The 24,844-nt window shown below is 41.1% G+C and overlaps 1 protein-coding gene across 3 annotated transcripts in view; it reads left to right on the top strand.

The window, feature by feature from the left end:
* The window catches only part of KCNK2 (potassium two pore domain channel subfamily K member 2), a 207,343-nt gene that overhangs the window by 141,095 nt on the left and 41,404 nt on the right, over nt 1-24,844 (top strand). For all 3 annotated transcript variants that reach the window (XM_074949261.1, XM_074949262.1, XM_074949263.1), the window contains 2 exons: nt 9,644-9,804; nt 17,400-17,586. In XM_074949261.1, the coding sequence (XP_074805362.1) occupies nt 9,644-9,804; nt 17,400-17,586 (348 nt within the window). The remainder of the gene's footprint in view (nt 1-9,643; nt 9,805-17,399; nt 17,587-24,844) is intronic.

Below are 24,844 nucleotides of genomic sequence, written 5' to 3'. Positions count from 1 at the left end.
AACAGCACACAAAATACATCCTCAGAGCTGGTCTAGAATATGTCTTCTGAATCAGATGGCCTGGGCTGCACATGCTTGTTCTGCATATACATTTAAGATCGGTTTTAGTAGGGGGCAGGAGTGAAAAATGACCTGGAGATGGTGCAGTTTTTTTGTTGATTGGTGCAATTGCTGTCCATGGAAAATTGTGCTGGATGAATGGCTTTAGAAGCAAGAAGGGCCTGGAAAGCAAAAATACTTCCATGGACCAAAACCAATAAAACGTGATAGTGTACTTCATAATTCCAGATAATAATTTTTGTGTTTGCTTATATCACAGACAGTAACAAATTTGGATTCAGGGACCCGTCTTTTGAGAACTCTGTGTTAGAAGCACCAGGCCAATGTTACAAGATTCCCCCTCTGTTCACTTCCAGACTTTCCCAGCTTTGGATTTATGGCTGTATCAAAGAATTCAAGTCAGAATATTAACTGAGGATTCAGTTAATCAATTTATTAGATGTTTGTATGTAAATGTTCATGCGTACTGATGAACTGGGACCATTCTATAATGTTGGTGAGCAATATAGTGCATAGCATCCATTGTATTGAACAGAAAGCAACATCATAGAGACTATCTATCTATCTATCTATCTAATCGTTTTAAGGCTCCTACAAGTTGAAAACACAGAATTAATTATTAGTCCTTTGAAAGGTTTAAAAATATTTTTACTGTCCTGTAACTGTGCCTGGTTTAGCTCCTCAAATAACATCAGAACCAAGAGATTCTCATGCAGAGTGAAATTCTAGGAAGTAAGAGAACATAGGACAGTTCGAGTTCCAGGAACAATTTCTGCTACCTCATGACTTTTAAAATCTGCTAATACATTTTTTTACTACTTTGTTTAGTAGGTTATATACATCTTTGTGTATGTATGTATGCATATAGGATATGTATATATGCACTTGCTTAAATGCTTGATGAGTAGGGATGAATTTAAGCATGTGCTTAAGTAATTTGCTGAATTAGGGCTACAGTATGCACAGCAAGAGTCAACTCAAATACCTGAAGTCAGTGGGAGTTTTGCCTGAGTAAGAACTGAGCAATAACTTCAGGATTTACCCTGGAAATAAAATTTCCATAATTCAGAATTGATATAAAATAATTCAGATATACAGTCCGTTAAGTTTAATCACACTGAGTTTCATTGCGGACTCCATCAGGCATCAATCACAGCTGTCATGGCAGATCTCATGAAGAGAAACAATCTCAAAGGCAGCTGTCCCCGCAGCTCATTGAAGGCTTTAAAGATTAGTACCTACATTTTAGGTTCATCAGCATTTCACCATTTTGGTATTAATAGTACCATTTAATAAGTGTGAAGAAGCAGTTAGCAAAACACCAGCTGACACACATCTCAATATTGGTTCAATCCCCATTGATGCCTGTGGGAGTTTTGGCATTGAATTGGGCCCTCCAGGGTGGGGCTAGCATGTTACCCGCTATTTTCTCATTACAGCTTAGAAAGAAAATTAAAAGTGTTTCTGTAGGTGACAGCTATCAGAGATATTCCTTTTGCTCTTTTGGAGGAAGCTTGTATTTTGTGGCACAGGAAGACCAAGGCCTCCAGTCTTAGCTCATCAGCTGTATGCTGTTTTATTAGGGAGAGGGGATAACCTATCTTTATTTAAGATTGCAACTTCAGTCGTGTTACGAAGATGATTTAAGTCCTTCTTGTGCCTCTAGAAAATAAAGACGTAAAACATCCTTTCACTTCAAGACACTTAGGTGTAAGTCTTATTAACAACTAGGCTGTTCTCTGAATTTTTTTTGAGTAAGGACTTTTAAGAGTAAAAAATCCTTAACCTCTTAGGAATTTTGCAATATTTTGTGTTTCTCTGTAACTTTGATCCACTCAGGGAAAATACACTTCTTAACATACAGGTATGTTTTAATACTGGTTCACAAAAGAGGCAGTTTTCAAGGGTAAGAATAGTAAAATGTTTAAAGCACACAATTCTCTTTCAGTGAAGCAGATGGAAGAAGAAAAAAGAGGATGAGGGAAAATATATTCATAGCTGAATTCCAAACTGGTCAAGGCTACTTCTCATTAGTGAAAGGAAATGCTGGGATCTGTGTATGGGGTAACTGAGAAACAGAGTTAAATGACTTGTCAGAAGTTAACATGCAATCTTATGGCAAAGTTAGAAATACAAACCTGATCTCTCCAGTAGCCATAGTGCCCCATATATAAATATATAAACTGTATTTAGGTTAAGAATGTTTAACAACCTTGTTAAGAGCTTGAGACATATAGATGGAAAATCAGTAACTGGAAAGCATTATTATTAGCCACATTTTTAAACAGAGTAATGCTCAGAGATTCGATACATTGGCTAACACTGGGGCTTAATGGGTTAAATGCTGGTGGCAGAATTAATCAGTGTAGGTTCTAGTCTTGGATCTGGCACTTAATTTGCTAAGAAATTTTGGCACATTTGACCCATATTTGTAGCCATGCATGCATGTACAGTGCAGACTATAACCTGCCTGGAACTTGGAGGGAAGATTGAATGCATGCTGCAGGAGGGAAAAGTTTGAAGGTGGCACCAGGAACTCAGTCTGTGTGCACATGTTTGGAAGGACAGCTGCAGCACCTCTGTAACTAGTAAAGAGTTCTTTTAATAAAGAGCCAGTTCAGTTTTTAAAAAAACGGAGTCCTCTCTTATTATGACCCAGCACACAGTATACAAAACATAGTGGTAGTGGTCATTTTAGTGAGACCCACAACAAAGAAGAGGGTGTAATTAACAGACAAAGAAAATAGGACCTAGAAACACCAAAGAGGCAGCATGGAGACCACTGGGAATACTGGATCTCCGGACGAAAGCCTTGCACGAGCGTGGAAGAAAGAATTCAGTGTGTATACAGATCTGACCATGCCCTAGCGAAAAAAAATGAGAAAATGAAGGTGCAGCTTTTTTATTATCTCATTGTGTGGGGGGAAAGGATGAGAAGGGAATGGGGGACACTGCTCCTGGGAATAATGCCCAAAACACGGGGACGGCTGATCAAGGTGCTGGATGAGTACTCTGACCCCAGGCAGAATGAGATGGTAGAGAGAGATTTTTTCCTACCAAAAAACAACAAACAATAAGAAGCAGAAAAGGGAATAAATATTCATATTACAGAGCTGAGAACTCTAACACTCCCATATAACTTTGGACATTCCCTAATTAAAGGCAGGATGTTCGTGGGAGACATGATTCCAGGAGAGAGTGTTGAGGAAAAATAGCTCTAACACTTGATAAATGTCTCCAAAATAGCAAGGGCGTCTGAACGGTCCAGTGAAAGGATTAAAAAAACCCAGACCCACTGCCATTAGTGCAAAACAAATATGCAGGCCCAAGCTAAAGGAACCCAGGACTCAGGCCAGAGATAGAATGACCAACCATATAAGCATCATGGTCCAGTGTATCTATTTTGGAAAGCAACACAAAAGGCAGAATAAAAACCACCCAGCCTAGTGGCAATGGTGCAAGGGGTGTGGGAAACAGAACCACTTGATGTCCTGATGTTGCAGTGACACCAGGAAAGAAAAGCTCAGTCATGCATGCAGTAATTGAGGACATAGAGATTTCCAATGAAGAGGAGGAAATCTGCAGTGTGACTTGATCAGATTTGGGACTCACAATGTACATGCACTAAAGAAGAACTCTGCCAGCTATTCAACGATCACATTTGCAACTATGTTATTAAACCAATGAACAATTCAGTTCCAGCTGGATTGTGGAGCCAGCTGCCAAGTAATCCCAGCTACAACCGATAGGCAGTAATATTAGACTGGAGAAATGTGAACAAGTGGCAGTGATGTACAGTAAAACCAGTCTGAGGCCAGTGGGCAAATTCAGACTGTGGATAAGAAACCCAAGAAATAGGAGACATTATCACTTGAAGTTTATAGTAGTTTGACACACAGGAGCACCATCTGCTGCTGGGCAGCAGGGCAGTCAAGTTATGGATTTGATCACAGTAAAACACCAGAATATCTTCAACGTGAAAGAGGAGACTCCCCTCAGAGGCACTCACCTGGGCTGTCGGAGACTCAAGTTCAGGTTCCTGCTCCAAACCAGGGTTTTGTACCTGGATTTAACACATCCTAGGTGAGTGCCGTAAACACCAGGCTATTGTCTATTCTAGGCTCGGTCTTTTTCATTCTCTCCTGTTTGGAATTGTTGCACATTGTTTAAATAATTAAATATTCATTGGAGCAGGGACTTGGGTCTTCCACATTCTGGGTGAGTGCCCTAACCATTGGGCTATAGAGCCAGTCAGTCTCTCTCTTTCTCTCTCTCTCATACTAAGTGGAACAGCTCCATCAGGAAATAATGAGAGACCCTCCCAAGAGTCAGGCAAAGCAGGAACTTGAAACTGGGTCTCCCAGGTGAGTGCCCTGACCGACAGGTGATAGACCCAACCCAGAATAGCCAATCTCTCTTCTCAGAACACATGGAAAAGGCTTGATTTTTGTCCTGATGTGGAACAAGAACATTTTTGAAATCTCAAAGCTTCATGGGATGGGAAAACTGTTTCCCACCCAGCTCCTCTCAGGACAGTGGTGGCAACAAAACCAAAGATAACTGCATAATAGTGGCAGATAGCAGGCACACTGGACAGACAGGCCAGATCTATGACAAGGAAGATTTAGAAAGAGCCTCAGCCATCAGCTGGCCTGTTGTTGGAGAATCATTGGGTGATCCTGGGTTCTTGTGTTATGTGAAAATAACACTTCCTTGTTCACTTTCTCCACATCAGTCATGATATTATAGACCTCTGTCATATCCCCCCTTAGTCATCTCTTTTCCAACCTGAACAGTCCCAGTCTTTTTACTCTCTTCTCATATGGAAGCTGTTCCATACCCCTAATCATTTTTGTTGCCCTTTTCTGTACCTTTTCCAATTCCAATATATCTTTTTTCAGATGGGGCCACCAGAACTGCATGCAGTATTCAAGGTGTGGGCGTACCATGGATTTATATAGTGGAATTATGACATTTTCTGTGATTGTCTATCCCTTTCCTGATGGTTCCTAACATTCTGTTTGCTTTTTTGACTGATGCTGCACATTGAGCAGATATTTTCAGAGAACTATCCACAATGGTTCCAAGGTTTTTCTTGAGTGGTAACAGCTAATTTAGACCTCATCATTTTGTATCTATAGCTCAGATTATTTTTTTCCAATGTTTATTTATCCGATGTGCATTACTTTTCACTTCTCAGCATTGCAAATGGGAGACTTATTCAGAGATCACCACCTTGAAGGACTATGAGGCCTAGTAGGTCGCAATGGGAGGGCAATAAAGGCCATGTTCCTGTTGTGCATTATGTACGAATAACCTGTGGCCTCAGCAAATACTGGCACAAAATATACAACAACAACAAAAATCCTTGAATGGAAAGGTGTAGCAACCTGCATGGAACTTGCAGGGGGGAACAAAGGTTGTTGGAGAGAAGAGTTTAGAGGAGGCACCAGGAAGCGAGTGTGTGTACATGTGCTTTGAATGCTTACTGCAGCTGGAGCACCTCTGTAAATAGTTCTTTTTAATAAAGAGACAATTTAGCTTTAGCAATATGGAGTACTCTCATGTTATTATCTAGCCTGCGGAGCATGAAACAGCATAACTTAGCTACATAGTGAATGGGCATAGACTGTGTAATGTGTTATCTTGCTGAATAGAACATGTAGCAGTATTTGCAATGCCCTTCCTGTCTTGGTTCACTCATGGGTGAATGGAAGCTACTTGGTTTTAAAATGTGTTTCTTGTATCTGTCTATAACTACCTGTCAGAGAACATGCTCGAAATGCACACGAACCCTTTGGGCATTAGTGGCACACTTAGCATTTTAACACAGCATGGAAGGCATTTTAGGAAACCAGGAGGTAAGTCATGCTACGGTGTATTAAAGTAAGGTAGGGGACATTCTGTCTGTGACCCAGTTTTGGAAGTAAAATGTGTGATTCTCTTCTAGTTCCCTGCAGATAGGGCCTGATAAAAGCTCTTTGAGGGGAATCTTTTCATTGACTTCAGTGGGTTTTGGATCCCTTAGTTCAGTGGTTTTCAAACTGGGATAGGCGAGAAAAATCCTGTAATGGCGGACAATGCATTTTATTTAGTAAGACTGGGCAATCTAATCATAGGTATATTATGACTCTATCTCAGATGGGGGTATGTGGTAGGCTACGTTATCTGGAAAGGGGTATGCAGCCAAAAAAGTTTGAAAAACATTGCCTTAGTTCATGTCCACAAACTGTTAGAAAGAAATACTTTGACTCTAGATCCAGGAATCACTTATGTACCATAACCAGAGGAATAGAAACACACACGGGACAGGAGGTGTGAAGAATCTCTCCTTGCACAGCAACTGCCTGTGTGGTTGTGGTGCTGACCTGTGTGCAGAGCCTGAGAACCCAGCCATGTTTCTATTTACAAATGCTGGTCCAGGGGACGGGAGGAGAGAGTGTGTGGAGGGGTGTAAATGTTGCTGATTCGGAGAGGTAATTCAGCCAATATGGCAGACTGGGAGCGGGATCCAGCATCTGGATGGGCCTAGAGCTGCTAATGGAGCAAAAGAGAGAACTCTGCAGTGAGGACCTTTGCTGCCATGTAACTTATTCAGTGATAGAGCTATAGCAAGTACAGTAATGCTGTGAATGTCTATGTGATCACTGAAAATAGAAAAGAGCTGCACGATACTTGGAGGCATGTAGTGGTGTCCTTACGGTTTATGTGCTAGCATCAGCACGATGAAGCTATGTGGGGTGTAGTTTCTCTCTCTTGTTATGTAGGAGCAGCATGCTGCTGATGGTTTTTAGAGAACCATAGCTTTCTTTTAGACAAAATGTTCAAAAATTAGATCAACCACAATAAGCACATGTAAATTTATTCTCCCATTCCCTAAATCAAAGAATACCGCACGATGTGGGGAAGTAATAAGACATTATTATTTAGGGACAATTAATGTAGCTATCAAGACAGGCTGATTTGTAATACATAGTAGCATATTACTATGAAACATAATATTGTGCGGGTGATGGAAATGTTATAACAGACCATGTTGCTAGGGCACTAAGTTATAATGATAGATCCCAAAACACATTGTCTTTTTTCCTGAGAAGTGCGCATCCAGCCAGAGGTACACTGCACCACCAGTCACGGCTGGCTGTTAATCCAGAATGTGTGTGTGTGTGAGAACCCTTCATAAGTAATTAATTAAAAAGAGATCTTTTCTATGGTGTTTCTGCATGAAAAAATCTGTTATGAAGAGCATATACAAGTAGTTGAGGGCCGTAAAAGCAAAGAGATGCATAATTTGGTTCCTATGTAAAGTACCTCTCTGTAAATATGTAAATATATAGAGCTGAATGGGAACTAGATGTCCTGGAAGCGATTAGTAGCAGATTACAAATAGAGTGCACAAGAAACATATCTCCTCTGACAGCAGTGGGAGGAATGGAAATGGAAATGTCAGAGTCAAAAAGAAAAAAACAGCCTCTTTCTTTTGAGTATGCTTAGTTGGGTGAGTATTTTACCATCACTGAGAGGATGTGGAACAGGGAAATATGTCTCTTTGCTCTACCAAAATCAAGGGCTATTGCTAAAGACAAGAGTTTGAATTGCACATGGTGCCCCTAGATGCTTGGCTCTAAGTCACGCAAAAGCCTTATAAAAACTGAACAATAGAATCTATTCAAAAGTACCGTAGCCATATACACAGACCTGTTAATTAAACCAGACTAACTAGTATTTGTTTTGTTCTGTTGGTTTCGCCATCAGTAAACAAAAGCTAATTTATTTTAAAAATCTGGGACCAGATTCTGTCGTGCCCTGAGATCTGCTTGGTGCAGTAAAGTGGGGAATGCATCAGTTTACAACTCCCTGAATGGTGAACCTCAGTGGTTCCAGTCCTGGCTCCAGATTAACTCAGAGCACTGTATTACACTGCCCCATAGAGACATCATGGGGGTAGTGGGCAGGGAAGGGAGAAAACATATATTTAGTTAAAATCAGTTTAGTCTAATAAGAGACCACAAATGCTAAAATGTTTTAATTATAATTGTGATTTTTTTGCATAGTGTCACTACAGGGCAGAGTTAAAATTGTTTAGGTGCCCTAACTATGCATCTCTACTCCTTAATAGCTTGGCATTTCTTTAACCTTAACTGAATTTTCTGGGTTTATAATGCTTGATTCTGGGATAATTACAACACAGATAACATTTTTTGCTGTTGATTCCTGATCCGTACTCAACCTTAATTCCCTCATAACTCATTTTTTGTCTGGGAATTTACATTAAGGTTGAAGGTTACATTAAGGCATATTGAGCCAAATTCATACCTTGTATAATTCTGTTTTCTTCCAGGGAGTTATTCCAGGGATCCTTTTGGCCCCTGTGTATACAAAAGGATATCAGTAGTGTTTCTATTAAGAATAATACAATGCCTGCAACATAAATTTGGTTTGGGATACTTTGCATTCTTGAAATTTGAGATAACAGTGTTTTTCTTCGTTCAATACAACTGCTACATACTTTATTACAAACATTTCCAATGTATGGCTCAAGCCATAGCATTCATAATCAGATTTTCATTTAAAATTTTCCAAAGTGTGTATGTGTTGGAAAAGGGGAGATGTTTGGATACAGGATTTTGGTTCTGATTTATCTCTCATTTCAAGAAGGGCAATAGTAAAAATAAACAAAATGCTGCATATGAAGAAAATTTGGTTTTGGTGCCAAACCAGAGTGCTCAAAATAGATAAACAGAAATTGAGTTAGATACAAAAAAGAGCTTCACTTATTTGTATTACCTCTTGCATTCTGGAAGTTCAAATGCCCCTATTTATGCCTCCATTTACCTGTTTTGAAATAGAGCTAATATGCATGCTAGAAGTATGTTTTTAACTAAATTCAATAATCTTTGTAAGTGATTTGAGTTTTCAAATGGACAGTGGCATCAAATTGCAAAGTCTTATTGTGCCTGCAAAAACCTGTATGTGTGCGCTCCTTCAGTCCTAAAGTATATGAACAGTCCCACTTAATGTACAAATCCTCATCTTGCTCATCCAAATGTGTGGTTTCATGCTGCCTCCCTTGAAAATGTGGCTTGTTGTGATCTTGGAACACTGTTTATACTACATTTGAATGTAAGCTGCATACAGTTTCAATGCATTGCAGTCTGCAAAATTGCAATTCCAGTTATAGTAATTTCCACTTAGTAGGGTCTGATCTTGCACCCTGTGCTCAGGTTAATCTCCCATTGAAGTCAATGGAAGATTTGCTCCAAGTGATTTCAGTGGGAGATTTGCCTGAGTAAGGAGTGCAAGGAGTCAGCCTCTATGGTGAAGCTACTCTGTGGGAGAAGGAAAAAAATTCAGCGATATAAGAATTATACGTATAAGGGAGACAAATTGGTTAATTGGACAACACTCTGAATGAGGAAAATGAGAAAATCAAATTATAAGGGTGAATCTATAGAAATGTACAATGTATAATGTGGTTGATCCAATGGGGACCGCTTAAGTTTTGTCCTCCTGTAATACTTTTGGACATGTAGTTTAATATGTGTAAGTAATTTATAAATAGCCCAAGTTGTTTGTAATGTAGGCTTTGGGAACATCTCGCCACGTACAGAAGGTGGAAAGATATTCTGTATCATCTATGCCTTATTGGGAATTCCTCTGTTTGGTTTTCTGTTGGCTGGAGTTGGAGATCAACTAGGGACCATATTTGGAAAAGGAATTGCCAAAGTAGAAGATACATTTGTTGTAAGTATGCTAAATATATTGTCCTAAATGTTACTCCTCACTTTAAAATTAAGTAAAAATACAGTAAACTTTTTAAAGAGAATAATGCATTGAGTCATTGTTAATGTCTGGCAAAAGGTGTGTTGAAGGTTACTGTAAGTACATGTTATCCAACACTGTTGATAGACAACTGGGTGAAGTTCAACATATACATTCAGATTCAGTTTCCTAAAATAATTATGACTGGGAAGAGAAATTGGATCCAAATCAATCAACTTATCTTTTTTATTTTCCTTTAAAATACTCTAGAGCAGCAGCAGTTTGTTTCAAAAAATTATAGTATTGCACTATAGTAAGAAATCACTGACACAGAAATGTGGCTGAATGGGATTACTTTAGATAATATAGGGGAATCGGTGCAGGCGCTTTGAGATTTATGGTAAACCATAGATAAAGCATACACTGATATTATAGGCAGTGTTCAAAGTGAGCAGGAAGTGAACTCTTGGACTTCCTTGCTACACCTTCTAGTGGGCCCTTCTATTGCCTTTCCATTCCCCATACTGTATTGAGATTTTACCCTCCTTCTACAGCCCCCACAGCACAGGAAGTGACCGTTGGACTCTCCTCTTCTCCAGGACTTCCCCTGAACTAAAACAAGCATCCTTCTGTTTAATTTTAAAAAGGAGGGGGTCGGAAAGAATATAGTCTTTAAAAGAAAGACTCTCTATAAAGAAAATAGAACTTGAGAGAGATTAGAGGGTTTTAGTTGGCCAGTGCTCTCTTCTGCTTCATTATAAGTGTGACTACATGGGTTAAGCATGTGCAAGTGGTAGTATGCAAAAATTGTGCTTACACATACACAAGAATCCATTTGAAACGAAGTCCCGTTGCCTGTTTTATACACTTATTTTTCTGAGCCTATAATAGCTTTATCCCACTGATTGCCATAAAACAGATATCTAAAAGGACACTAGCAACTTAACTTTCAGAGTATGATTTTTTAAAAAATTTGTACTTCTCTGTTGTTACAAGTAAGACCTACAATTAATGTAACTGTTTAGAAAAAAATTCTCCTTTTATTTCATTTTTTTCATGTGTATTTGACAGGTCTTGGCTTCAGTGTTTCTTGGCATAGTTGAATCATAGAATCATAGAATATCAGGGTTGGAAGGGACCTCAGGAGGTCATCTAGTCCAACCCCCTGCTCAAAGCAGGACCAATCCCCAATTAAATCATCCCAGCCAGGGCTTTGTCAAGCCTGACCTTAAAAACTTCTAAGGAAGGAGATTCTACCACCTCCCTAGGTAACGCATTCCAGTGTTTCACCACCCTCCTAGTGAAAACGTTTTTCCTAATATCCAACCTAAACCTCCCCCACTGCAACTTGAGACCATTACTCCTTGTCCTGTCATCTTCTACCACTGAGAATAGTCTAGAACCATCCTCTTTGGAACCACCTCTCAGGTAGTTGAAAGCAGCTATCAAATCCCCCCTCATTCTTCTCTTCTGCAGACTAAACAATCCCAGTTCCCTCAGCCTCTCCTCATAAGTCATGTGTTCCAGACCCCTAATCATTTTTGTTGCCCTTCGCTGGACTCTCTCCAATTTATCCACATCCTTCTTGTAGTGCGGGGCCCAAAACTGGACACAGTACTCCAGATGAGGCCTCACCAATGTCGAATAGAGGGGAACGATCACGTCCCTCGATCTGCTCGCTATACCCCTACCTATACAGCCCAAAATGCCATTGGCCTTCTTGGCAACAAGGGCACACTGTTGACTCATATCCAGCTTCTCGTCCACTGTAACCCCTAGGTCCTTTTCCGCAGAACTGCTGCCTAGCCATTCGGTCCCTAGTCTGTAGCGGTGCATTGGGTTCTTCCGTCCTAAGTGCAGGACCCTGCACTTATCCTTATTGAACCTCATCAGGCTTCTTTTGGCCCAATCCTCCAATTTATCTAGGTCCCTCTGTATCCTATCTCTGCCCTCCAACGTATCTACCACTCCTCCCAGTTTAGTATCATCCGCAAATTTGCTGAGAGTGCAATCCACACCATCCTCCAGATCATTTATGAAGATATTGAACAAAACCGGCCCCAGGACCGACCCCTGGGGCACTCCACTTGACCCCGGCTGCCAACTAGACATGGAGCCATTGATCACTACCCGTTGAGCCCGACAATCTAGCCAACTTTCTACCCACCTTATAGTACATTCATCCAGCCCATACTTCTTTAACTTGCTGACAAGAATACTGTGGGAGACCGTGTCAAAAGCTTTGCTAAAGTCAAAAAACAATACATCCACTGCTTTCCCTTCATCCACAGAATCAGTAATCTCATCATAGAAGGCGATTAGATTAGTCAGGCATGACCTTCCCTTGGTGAATCCATGCTGACTGTTCCTGATCACTTTACTCTCGTCTAAGTGCTTCAGGATTGATTCCTTGAGGACCTGCTCCATGATTTTTCCGGGGACTGAGGTGAGGCTGACTGGCCTGTAGTTCCCAGGATCCTCCTTCTTCCCTTTTTTAAAGATTGGCACTACATTAGCCTTTTTCCAGTCATCTGGGACTTCCCCCGTTCGCCACGAGTTTTCAAAGATAATGGCCAATGGCTCTGCAATCACATCCGCCAATTCCTTTAGCACTCTCGGATGCAACTCGTCCGGCCCCATGGACTTGTGCACGTCCAGCTTTTCTGAATAGTCCCTAACCACCTCTTTCTCCACAGAGGGCTGGCCATCTACTCCCCATGTTGCGATGCCCAGCACAGCAGTCTGGGAGCTGTCCTTGTTCGTGAAGACAGAGGCAAAAAAAGCATTGAGCACACTAGCTTTTTCCACATCCTCTGTCATTAGGTTGCCTCCCTCATTCAGTAAGGGGCCCACACTTCCTTGGCTTTCTTCTTGTTGCCAACATACCTGAAGAAACCCTTCTTGTTACTCTTGACATCTCTTGCTAGCTGCAGCTCCAGGTGCGATTTGGCCCTCCTGATTTCATACCTACATGCCCGAGCAATATTTTTATACTCTTCCCTGGTCATATGTCCAACCTTCCACTTCTTGTGAGCTTCTTTTTTATGTTTAAGATCTGCTAGGATTTCACCATTAAGCCACGCTGGTCGCCTGCCATATTTACTATTCTTTCGACTCATCGGGATGGTTTGTCCCTGTGACCTCAACAGGGATTCCTTGAAATACAGCCAGCTCTCCTGGACTCCTTTCCCCTTCATGTTAGTCCCCCAGGGGATCCTACCCATCCGCTCCCTGAGGGAGTCGAAGTCTGCTTTCCTGAAGTCCAGGGTCCGTATCCTGCTGCTTACCTTTCTTCCCTGTGTCAGGATCCTGAACTCGACCATCTCATGGTCACTGCCTCCCAGATTCCCATCCACTTTTGCTTCCCCCACTGATTCTTCCCTGTTTGTGAGCAGCAGGTCAAGAAAAGCTCCCCCCTAGTTGGCTCGTCTAGCACTTGCACCAGGAAATTGTCCCCTACGCTTTCCAAAAACTTCCTGGATTGTCTATGCACCGCTGTATTGCTCTCCCAGCAAATATCAGGAAAATTAAAGTCACCCATGAGAACCAGGGCGTGCGATCTAGTAGCTTCTGCGAGTTGCCGGAAGAAAGCCTCATCCACCTCATCCCCCTGGTCCGGTGGTCTATAGCAGACTCCCACCACTACATCACTCTTATTACTCATACTTCTAAACTTAATCCAGAGACACTCAGGTTTTTCTGCAGTTTCGTACCGCAGCCTGAGTCCTACTTATGACACCATCAGGTGTTCTGCTGAGGTCAATGGGATTATTCACGTGTGAAGTTACTCACATACATAAGTCTTCAAAGGCTGAGCAAGTGGCCCCTGTTCGGGTTGGTCTTTAATCTACTGTAGAAATAGGGCAGAGAAAACCATCTTTTCAGAACAGGACAGTGTAATTATAAAAGCACAAAAATTGCCCCGGGGGAACTTAGGAGCAAGTTGCCAACCCCAAACATTCAAAAATCAGTGAGTCAGGGCCCTCTAGGATTGCAATTTTTAGAAAAGTACTTTCGGGTTTCTTTTTATTGGCTTTCTGGTTTTTGAGCCTTTAGGTGCACCAAGGTCACACTTTCATGCTTATCTTTGCAGCCATGAAGGGTGGACACTTTAAAAACATAAAATGAAACCTGAGATTCTTACATATTCACAGGAATTCACCAGCCAGGACTTAAAGAGAAACACCAATGGTTGCAAGAATTGCAATAAAAATTTGAAAGTTGGCAAAACTGCTCCTTTTAAAGACACTGTAGTAGGGACTGTCACATGGAAACCTCCCCATTCCTACCTGACGCCCACCACAATGAGTCTCGCCCCCCACACTTGTTGCTGGATCTGGAAAAACAGGAGCAGAGGCAGAAAGAAGCATGTGCAGACAGCTACATACTCAGCCTCTGCCTAGTTAAACCTACAGAAGCGTGTATTTCCTCCTCCGTGTCGCCTCTCTCTGTGGCTGCCTGTTGTGCTGTAGGGCTAGAAGTCCCTCAGTTGCATCTAGATCTACTTCAGCCTCCAGTGGCTAAAGCAGTTACAGCTACAACCCGAGCACTGGTTGTCCCAGTGGCAGCAGGTGGTGCAGTACCTGTCATATTACATTTTTAAATACATGTTTATTTAGCAGCCTTAATTTGCAGTGCAATTTCCTGTTGTTTGTACTGCACTGCACTGCAACTGTTGTAGGTTCAAAGGGACCAATTCTGTGCAGCATGCCATATTGTTTGCCTGTTTTCCTTTATAGTAGGAACTGTCTGCTAGCATGGTTGCTTTTGAGATTCTCACAATGCAGAACAGTGTTATGCCAGACAGTTTCATCCACCAAGCAAATGCTGACTTTAAGACAAGTGAGAAGAAAAGGCTCAGGGTACTGACTTTCAGCTCAAAGCCACCATTTCAAACCCAGCTGGATCATTGGCAACCAAGAGCCATTTGCATCTAGAGTTGGCTGAAAAAATGGAAAGAAAACATCACGAGGTGTTTTGATCATTCTTTCCTACTTCTCTTCAGAAATCAAAATTTTCATGAAAATTTTTGTTGAAAAATTCAGATTCTGGAAAGTTTTGACCAGCTCTATTTGCATTTATTGGCTAATTGTCTCCCTGTGTGGAAAATAGCTTAATTCATTTCCTAACAGATAGGTATTGTGACAGGGTCGGGCCAGATGGCTACAGGAGAGTAATAGAAGGCAGATATAGTAGCCCCAGGTTAAGTAGGTCCCTTTTCCCTGGGTAAGGTAACAGACAAGGTTCCAGAACAATCAGGAACCTTCTGGAGACAATTAAGACAGACAGGCTGATTAGAACACCTGCAGCCAATCAAGAAGCTGCTAGAACTAATTAAGGCAGGCTAATCAGGGCACCTGGGTTTAAAAAGGAGCTCACTTCAGTTTGTGGTGCGTGTGTAAGGAGCTGGGAGCAAGAGGTGCTAGGAGTGAGAATGCATACTGTTGGAGGACTGAGGAGTACAAGCATTATCAGACACCAGGAGGAAGGTTCTATGGTGAGGATAAAGAAGGTGTTGGGAGGAGGCCATGGGGAAGTAGCCCAGGGAGTTGTAGCTGTTGCACAGCTGTTCCAGGAGGCACTCTAGACAGCTGCATTCCACAGGGCCCAGGGCTGGAACCCGGAGTAGAGGGCGGGCCTGGGTTCCCCCCAAACCTCCCAACTCCTGGTGAGACACAGGAGGAGTTGACCTGGACTGTGGATTCATGAAAACGGCCAAACTGAGGGCTGCTGTGAAGCTCCAAGGCGAGCAAATCCACCAATAAGCACAAGACCTACCAAGGTAGAGGAGGAAATTTGTCACAGTATCCATATTTTAAAACTGATTAGCAATTTGCTCCCTAGTTGGCAGTCTCTGCAGGTTTGATTTCCATAGTCAGACACTGAATGGCTCTCTCACTCTTAGAGGTGATTTTCCCCTCCCACTGCCCACCAGCAAAATAAAATAAAAATTGAGTCACATCATAGGAGATTTTACATCACCACAGCCTGTGCTTCCTGGTTTTGAATGATAAAAGCTTGGCTTTGGTCTTGATGACTGTCTGGACTAGCTTTCACAAGCACTAAACTAGTAAAAAATAGTGTAAGGAAAGGTCAATCAGGAACCAGTTAAGCTCTTTTCTGAGCTCCTTTATTGTCTCTACAATAGGCCAGATTTTAAGAAAGTCTCAAATTTTGTGGGTACAATTTTCTGCCTGCATTTAATTGAACCAATATAGTTAGGCAACTACCTGATTTGTGGGTGCAGTCAGATATTTAGGAGGCTAAAATGCATGATTTTTACTCATAGTTACTTGCAGGTGCAAAACTGCACCCACAAAAATAGAAGCCATTTGAGGCCCATTTAAACATTTAGTTAAGTATGCCAGTATGACAAATCTGCTGAAACTTTAGTATTACTTTATTACTCTATTTAGTATTAGTGGTATAAATGCCATTCGTTCAGACCAAAAAGGGAATCACATTCCGAGTCTGCAGATGTTTCCTGGAATATCCACGTGTGCTTTGAATAAAAACCTCTCTTCCTGTGGTGGACTCAGAGGGTAATTCTACAAAGCAATTAAACTCCTGCGACTGGCCTGGATTGGCTGATTTGGACTCATGGGGCTCAGGCTGTGGGGCTGTAAAATTGCTGTGCAAACATTTGTGCTTGGGCTGGAACCTGAGCTCTGGGACCCAGGACATCTACACACCAATTTTTACCTCTGCAGCCTGAGCTCCACAAACCTAGATCAGTAGACCTGGGCCAGCTGCAGCTCTTTTATTCCAGAGTAGACGTACCCAGAATAATAATATCCTATCCTTCTGAGTGCAGCTGGGAAAAAAATTTCAGACAAATAGTTTATGTGCTGAAAAATGCAGTTTAGGTGGACTGAAATCTAGTCACAAATTTGTTGAATCATTTCAGCTCTAAATTTTTTTTCGGGCTGGATTCACAAGGACACTTAGGAGCTATTTGAGATGTTGATGAGAAAAGAGGGGCCCTGCTCCAATGCATATTTAATTATTTGTGCGAAGTAGAATAGCTTTAACAGGAGAGGCTGAGAGGAACCCACTCCAGAATAATCAATAGCCTGAGGGATAGGGCACTCAACCTGGCAGGGAGAGACCTGGATTCTAATCCCTAGTTTAGATTAGGGATTCGAACCTGTATCTCACGCATCCCAGCTGAGTGCATACCCACTGGCTAAAGGTTATAAGTAGAGCTCCTTCTCCTCCTCTGGCCATTTTGTAACTCCAGCCCTTCATTTCCTTTGCTTTTATTTTTCAAAAGGATTAAAATGCCTTTATAAATTAAACACTTTGTTTCTGGTTGGACAAAATATTTCATTCAACCGGAAAAAAAAATTCTGTTGATTTGTGTCAGTTTACCAAAAATTCTGAAACGTTTTGTTGCCATTCTGGTTGACTGATTTTTGTTTTCTTAACTGCCAATGAACTGAAAAATTAATTATTCATCCAGCTCTGCTCCTTAGTAAAGATGATGCTCCTCACTCTGGATTTGATAGGTGCTCAAGTACAATCACAGTTTTATTAACCATGGATTTTTCTTTCTCCCCTCTCCCTTTCTTCTGTAGAAATGGAATGTGAGTCAGACAAAGATTCGCATCATATCAACAATAATATTCATATTGTTTGGCTGTGTGCTGTTTGTTGCTCTTCCTGCTGTAATATTCAAGCATATAGAAGGCTGGAGCACATTAGATGCAATTTATTTTGTAGTTATCACTTTAACTACCATTGGATTTGGTGACTATGTTGCAGGTAAGATTTTGTCATGATTCTTTATCGCAACCTAAATCTGTAATATTTTTAATAGTTATACAGGATTGGCATTGTGATAATTAATATAACTATTGTTCATGTAGCCATCAGAATGTAGATACTTTTGCTATTTCAATCGGAATCATTTGCATGAACAAGAACAAAAAACCTTGTTTTAACTTTGTAATACTTTTTTCTTACTTTAGACAAGTACAACGTTATAATAATAAGTAAATTATTTCAGGTTGTTAAATATTTTGGTTTTTACACTGGAGTCATTTAAAAACAGCTCTGACAATGGTGATCTTCTGCTCTCACTTGTCAAAATATTGTTTCAGAATTTGGTTTCAGCTGTACAAATATCCCTAGCTGTCATGCTCTCTCTTTTTCTGTGCTTTCTTTCTCCTGTGTTCACTTTCGCCCTGTATCTATTTGTGTGTGTGTATGTTATAGGCAGATTTGGCAGCATTGTGCTGTAGTTAAGGTTGTGTGGCACTTTCCATTACAAGACCCTGTTTTCAGTTGCTTATAACTTTGCCAAACTCTAACTGTTTGGGCTGAAAATGTCCATACTGAGTGATTTTTTTTAATGAAAGTTTTAGCTAAAACTCTGTAACCACTTTTCAAAATGAGGATAGAGAAAAATTATTTGTCCACGTTTAAAAAAAAATCCTGTTTTTTTTTACTGTTAACTAAAATAACTGTTTCTTTGAGAAGCTTTAATGCCTCCATGTTTTTTTAGCAGGGACTTGAAACATGGCAGGGAGGTTGTCCTGGTGTAAGGAATGTGTCTGTTCCTGTAAAAATCTGGCCAAATTATAGACTTTGAAAAGTCACAGTTCACATACGCTTGGTAAAAACTTGTTAGAGTTTGGGAGCTACATATTTCTGAAGAGTTTTTTCTGTTGTGAGCATGCTCACAGCTCCCAAGTGCTGATTGGACTGCACATGCACCATCCCCACAGAAAGAAAAGGAGTACTTGTGGCACCTTAGAGACTAACAAATTTATTTGAGCATAAGCTTTTGTGAGCTACAGCTCACTTCATCGGATGCATGCAGTGGAAAATCCCCACAGAATGACTAAGCATGCTTCATCCAAGGCTGCAGGAACTGAGCAGGTCTTTCTCTGCAATTGCTGCTCCTAGCAGCTGGGATTTATTCAATGAGCATCATCTAGCCTGTGCACTGAATGAGGCAGAGACCTTGTGTAAAATATAGCATGTGATCATGTAATTAAAGACTGTAGTATAATGCTTATGCCCAAGGGGGCTGAATTAAGGTTACACTGGCAAACTTAATTGTGGCATTTCCTAATTTTTGAAAAAAGAAAAGGAGTACTTGTGGCACCTTAGAGACTAACCAATTTATTTGAGCATGAGCTTTCGTGAGCTACAGCTCACTTCATCGGATTGCTTGACTGGAAAACTGTAATGTTCTTTTAACATAGTGTTTGTGTGACATACACATAAATATAAAATGTGAATGCATGTTATGTTTTATGTCTCTTGCTGTTTTTTCTCCCATATTCCTTTCTATGGTCTTTATGTTCTCTTCCTTTCCTCTGCTTGCTGTTCTGGCTGCAGGAGTAGACATTGGCTCAGAATTTGTGATTCCAGTGAGATTCACCTGCTGCTGGCTAGCACTATGTCAAAGCTGACACACTGCTTCAAAGCCAAAGCTTTGGGTGTTTTATATTATCTTGATGCAATCAGCAGTACATTAATGCGAGGCCTGGTTATATTTATAGTAGGGGCATAATGTGAAATGGCCCACTTGGCTATAACTGAAACATTGAGTACACATTAATCATTTCTTTCAATATAAATGTTTGTACATTTGTCTCTTCATGGGCTCATTTGATATAATTTTGTTCCTGCACCGCACAGTATAATTAAAACTTGTATTTTACCAGAAAACACATTATCTTTCTGCAGAACATCCTGGCATGATTTTACTCAGTAATAGTTCATTTTATATACATTTTCATTTCACATTTCCACTATTAACATGAAACTATTGATTTTTATTTCCACTCAGATTAATGTGCAGAAGACTGGTATTTATATAGTAATGTCGTCAATGCGTGTACCACATAACTGCTTGCCTTTGTGTCCTGGGTCCTGTACTGGTAATGGTGATTTTCAAGTTGTAAGGGCCCATGGTTTCAGAGGAAGAGCATCAAACTTCTATCTCTATTGTAGCTGTGACACTCAGAATGGTTGCGACAGATCTGAAGTTGGCTGCTGATTTGTTAAACTTTATCCTTGGTTTGTGAGTTAGTTTATTTTGCATCAGCAGCAGGTGTCTGGAATATTTTGCAAAGATCAGTTCATTTCTCCATAATTCTAAACATATAGCTAACTTAATGGTTAGGTTTCTTTATTAGATATGAGAAAGCATACAGAACATTTGCAAGTTAGCTACTTAATAGGGACCATGTACTGTATTAAGATTTAAGTTTTGCTCAGTCACTGTAGCATGGCTTTCTCCTTTTTCTATTTAGCTCTGCTGAAGTAGTGGGTAAATCCTGTATGCTTTTGAGACAGTAGTGTGCATCAGCTGAATAAAATCTCCTAGTTTGTTGGAGCTGTAAAATGTGAAATGATGCCTAGTTTTGTATTTATTACAGTTGTGTCATGTGACAGGTAAAAATGGAGCTGTAGTCCAGGTCTTAGTGCATAGGTGTCTTACAGCTGAAAAATTCATTTACAACTGGCACTGCTGCTGTCTCAGAAGTGAGGGCCAAGTTTTAATTGAGTCTGAAGTAGCCTCCCTCCTCTCCGTTTTAGGGTATGTCTCCAGTGTAGCTGGGAGCATGCTTCCCAGCATTGGTGGACAAACACGTGCTAGGCTCTGCTTGAGCTAGTGTGCTTAAAAATAGCAGTGTGGCTTTGTTGGCACGGCCAGTGGCTCAGGCTAGCTGCCTGAATATAAGCCCGCCTGACCCTCTGGGTACCTGCTTGGATGGCTAGCCCAAGCGCTTCCCATGCCACCGCTGCCACACTGCTATTTTTAGTGTGCTGGCATGAGCAGAGCTAGCACGTGTCTGTCTATCTGCTCTGGGAAGTACTCCCAGCTGCAGTGTAGCCATACGTTAGGGATGATCTTTCCAGGTCAGAACTAAGGTACGCTGGTTGGGCACTGTGGTGTAGCTTGCCACTTCCACTGCCTGAATAGTGCCTGTTTTGTGCCTAAAGAGAAGAGGCAAGTCCCCAGACTGGCATCTTACACCTGCCCAGACCTCACTACTTTTTAAAGAGAGGAGCTTTGCAGAAAACAAGACACGAAGAGGCTGAGAAAAGTAAGGAGGAGACTTGAATCCTTAGGGAGACAAGAGAGAGAGATTGAGTGTGTATTGGAGTAGCTGGGACCAGGAAGGGAGCAAACAGAAAATTTGGACGTAAAGAAAAATAATGAAACTGAAAGGCTGTAATGGAGGCTGCCTTGGTAGAAATTCCAGTAGATGCAGAGGTGAAAGTAAGCCGGTATGGTCCGGTACGGCGTACCGGCAAGAGCCAGTACGCCGTGCCAGACTGGACCAGCTTCCCCAGGCGGGCGCTTTAAAGGGCCTGGGGCTCCGGCCGCTGTGGGGAACCCCAGGCCCTTTAAAGCCCCCCCCCCCCCCCCCGAGCCCCGCTGCCGGAACCCCGGGTAGTGGCGGCAGGGCTCCAGCCGTGCTTTAAAGGGCCCGGGGCTTCGGCCGCTGCGGGGAGCACCAGGCCCTTTAAAGCACCCCCCCCCCCGAACCCCCAGGGCTCCCCGCAGCAGCCGGAGCCTCCGGGCCCTTGAAAGCACCACCTGAGCCCCCCTGCCGGAGCTCTGGGGTAGCGGCAGCAGGGCTCCAGCGGTGATTTAAAGGGTCCGGAGTTCCACTGTGGTAGCGGCAGCCAGAGCCTGGGGCCCTTTAAATCGCCCCAGGGCTCCCAGCTGCCTCTGCAGCCGGTAGCTCCAGGGGTGATTTAAAGGCCCCAGGGCTCCCAGCCGCAGTCGGAGCCCTGGGGCCTTTAAACCTTGATTTAAAGGGCCTGGGTATTTAAAGGCCCCACCTCTTCCGGTCAAGGCCCCGCCTCTTCCAGTCGAGGCCACGCCCCCCTGCTCAGGACTCCAGAGTACCGGTAAGTCCTTTAAGTTACTTTCACCCCTGAGTAGATGCCACTAGACTCTTTCTCCTTGTCTCTGTTGATTTCTGTTCGAGACTCAGTATTCCCAGGAAGCAGTAGACTAGCAGATCTTTATTATATCGAAAACCTAGTTGCCATTTGGAACCAGTGGAAACTTTCAGTGGCTAGTTCCACTAGAGTAGGATATGTTAAAGCAACCATAGAGGATTGCAGTGTCCCAGGATGGGAAAAAAGGGGTGAGAGAGATGGAGAGAGAGTTCTTTTGTTATATATTCAAGAAAATAATTAAATAATGTTCTTCCTGTGAAAGGATTTGATATTTTGATGTTCCAATTTGTGACAAAAACAAGTGTCAAAATATTGTATTTTGCCACGACACATAACAAAGTGACAAACTTTTCAAATGGAATATTACAGTACCTACTGAGGAAAATAAAAAGTGACTGGTAAAATGTGGCATTCCATTGATCCATATCCTGTATTTTGATTTCTAATGCTAAAGATTTTGTTTTCCTGAGTACTATAAAAATCAAACAAAATACCATGTAAACATAAATAATAGTTTTAACAAGATGTGTTGACCTCACCATTGAGTTATTTTATATTGCATTTTATTCTCTCATTTTTCATATATTTATGTTTTACAAAGGTGTAAACCAGAGTTACTTCACTGATATAAACAGAATTGCGTGCTGTGCTTTGGTTGCTATGTAAATAATAGTGTCTAATTAACATAGGTCTCGATTCTGCCACCTTTACTCACATGGTGTAGTATCTTACTACATGAGTAGTGTCCTTTATTCCAATGAGGCTACTTGTAGAGGAGGGCACTAATCAATATAGGTAAGCATGGCAGAATTAGGTAGTTGGTAGACCATCTAATTTGCAGGTCATGTCCCTGAGAAAGAAATAATTTCCATAACTGAACAAAGCTTTACAGCTGTAGTTCCTATTTGTGAAAATGAGGTAAGAGACAGGGCTTGTGGAATATCCTCTGTTGAAAAACAGGACACAGTGGTTCTAAATTCTCTCCTTCTCTTGCTTTGAAGTGAAACCATTGACTTTAATAGTACAGAACAAATCAGGCCAATAATATAAATGTTCTAGGAAGGTCAAAAGTGGAGAGCTTTTTCATGTCACATCTGTCATCTTTCAGTATAATGAAAGATATTATCAGGTACTAAAGTTAGCCTCAAAGCGGCAATATTTGTAATTCAAGAATAAATTATTTGTATATAAAAATAGTGCAAAGTGGATAACAGGTGGATGAACAGGTATTGTCAAGCCTTTCTGAAATAGCTAATCTTAATATGGCAGGTATTATATACAATTGAAATGAGATGTCCAAAAACTCAAGTAAATTAGACAAAGGTCAAAGATGGGAGCTGCATATAAATAAATTATGCAAGTCTGTTAGGCTTGAATTTTCATAGGTATGCATGATATTGTAGGCTCACTGAGACAACTTAATTGCTCTTGCCCTTAGTGATTGAGGCCAAGGTGTCAGGTATAAGCTCAAATTTTGCATGGTGCGGAAATAAGGGCATGGAATAATCCCTTGAGACTGAAAGTGATTGAAAACAAATTTCTTAGAAAGATTCTTGGTCTCCCAAGTACTACCCCAGCTGCTCTTAGAGCCGAGTCAAGCATGAATTCTTTACTATCCATAATCTCAATTTTTGGTTTCACATTCATAGTATGCTTCCACAATGTTTGCAAAGGCTTTGCTTAGAGAAACTGTTCAGCAGGGCTTTCTCACATACATTTTTTTGGTTAGAGTACATTCAAAATTCTTTTCATTCTCTAGACCTCTCATAATTGGAAATTATTAGATTTAAGTTTAAAAATATGAAATCCCTAATCAAGCTGAGACTAGACGATATTGATAAGCAACTAGACATGGCAATATGTTATCTTGATTCCCCCTTGTTAAAAAGACTTATCAATATGCCAGATATTTAGACAGTTTGTCCAATAACAAGTTAAGGAAGAGGGCCTTTAGAGCTTTCCATTTTCAATCTATGCAGTCAGCTTACTCAGAAGGCCAATATACCAGCATTGAGAAATGTAACCAAATGTCCATGCAGCTCTGGCCAGGTAGAAGTCCTACCCCATTATTTATTATATTGTAATTTGTATTGCCACTTGAGATCAAAATGGCTTTTAGTGTTTTTGTCCTGGATGCCTTTTTCTAGAAACTCTCAGAAAACAGAATACTTATTAGGAACTGACAACATATCTATGCACCAAGGGGTTGTCCTATTTGTATGGTCAAGTGCTAAAAGAAGGAAAAGACCAGTGGCGTAGGAAGCATATATGGTTTAATTAGTTTATATTCTTTCAAATTTGTTTTTATATAGATTTTAAAATTCTGAATTTAGTTTATTGTGCTATATTTAGGTTTTGGTGCATTTGGCCTATGGCTGAGTCATTATTAATAAACTTGACCTGACTTGTAAGTTCACATCACAACCAGTGCAGTTTAATGCATGGTCAGATTTGCCTGCATATCTCATGCTCACCACTTTGAAAATTGACTCCAAAATATCCTCTTTACTTGCCTCCACCTTAAAGTTCACCTTAAAGTTCTTTACGGTGTTCTGCAGTGCTTAGATTCAGTATATTGGCATTATTGATAGTGCTGCCATTGTCTGCAGGGCACAGAAATGGCCTAACAACGTTAAGATGGAGACTTAAATGTTTCCACTAATGTACTGGAGTCAATGAAATTATTTAGCCCTATAATTGAAAGCAAAGTTCAATACTAATGACAGTTTTTGCTTCACGCAACCCCGTAAAGCTGGAATGCTAAGTGTATTAGTCACTGCAGCACAGTTTATGTTCCACCACTAGATGATATTTCTGATAAGTTCTTATAACTATAACTGGGGTTACATCAGTTTTGACATAAACCATTCTTCGTCACTTCGGGGCTGGGTTGTTGCAATAAGCTCTACCTGGAGTGAACTATGAAGGCTACTTGATGCTTCAGTTAGTATGGAATGTTGCTATACACCTCCTCAATAGATCAGACTGGAGAGAGCATATTGTAATTGTTCTTCCTGTTCTGCAGTAGCTGCCTATATGCTTTAGATACTAGTTACAGTTTATAAAGCCAAAATGGCCTAGTTCCCTG

This window comes from Natator depressus, chromosome 3 (genome assembly GCF_965152275.1).
Source record: "Natator depressus isolate rNatDep1 chromosome 3, rNatDep2.hap1, whole genome shotgun sequence".
NCBI classification, from domain to species: domain Eukaryota; kingdom Metazoa; phylum Chordata; order Testudines; family Cheloniidae; genus Natator; species Natator depressus.
This window is presented reverse-complemented; position numbering and strand designations above follow the sequence as displayed.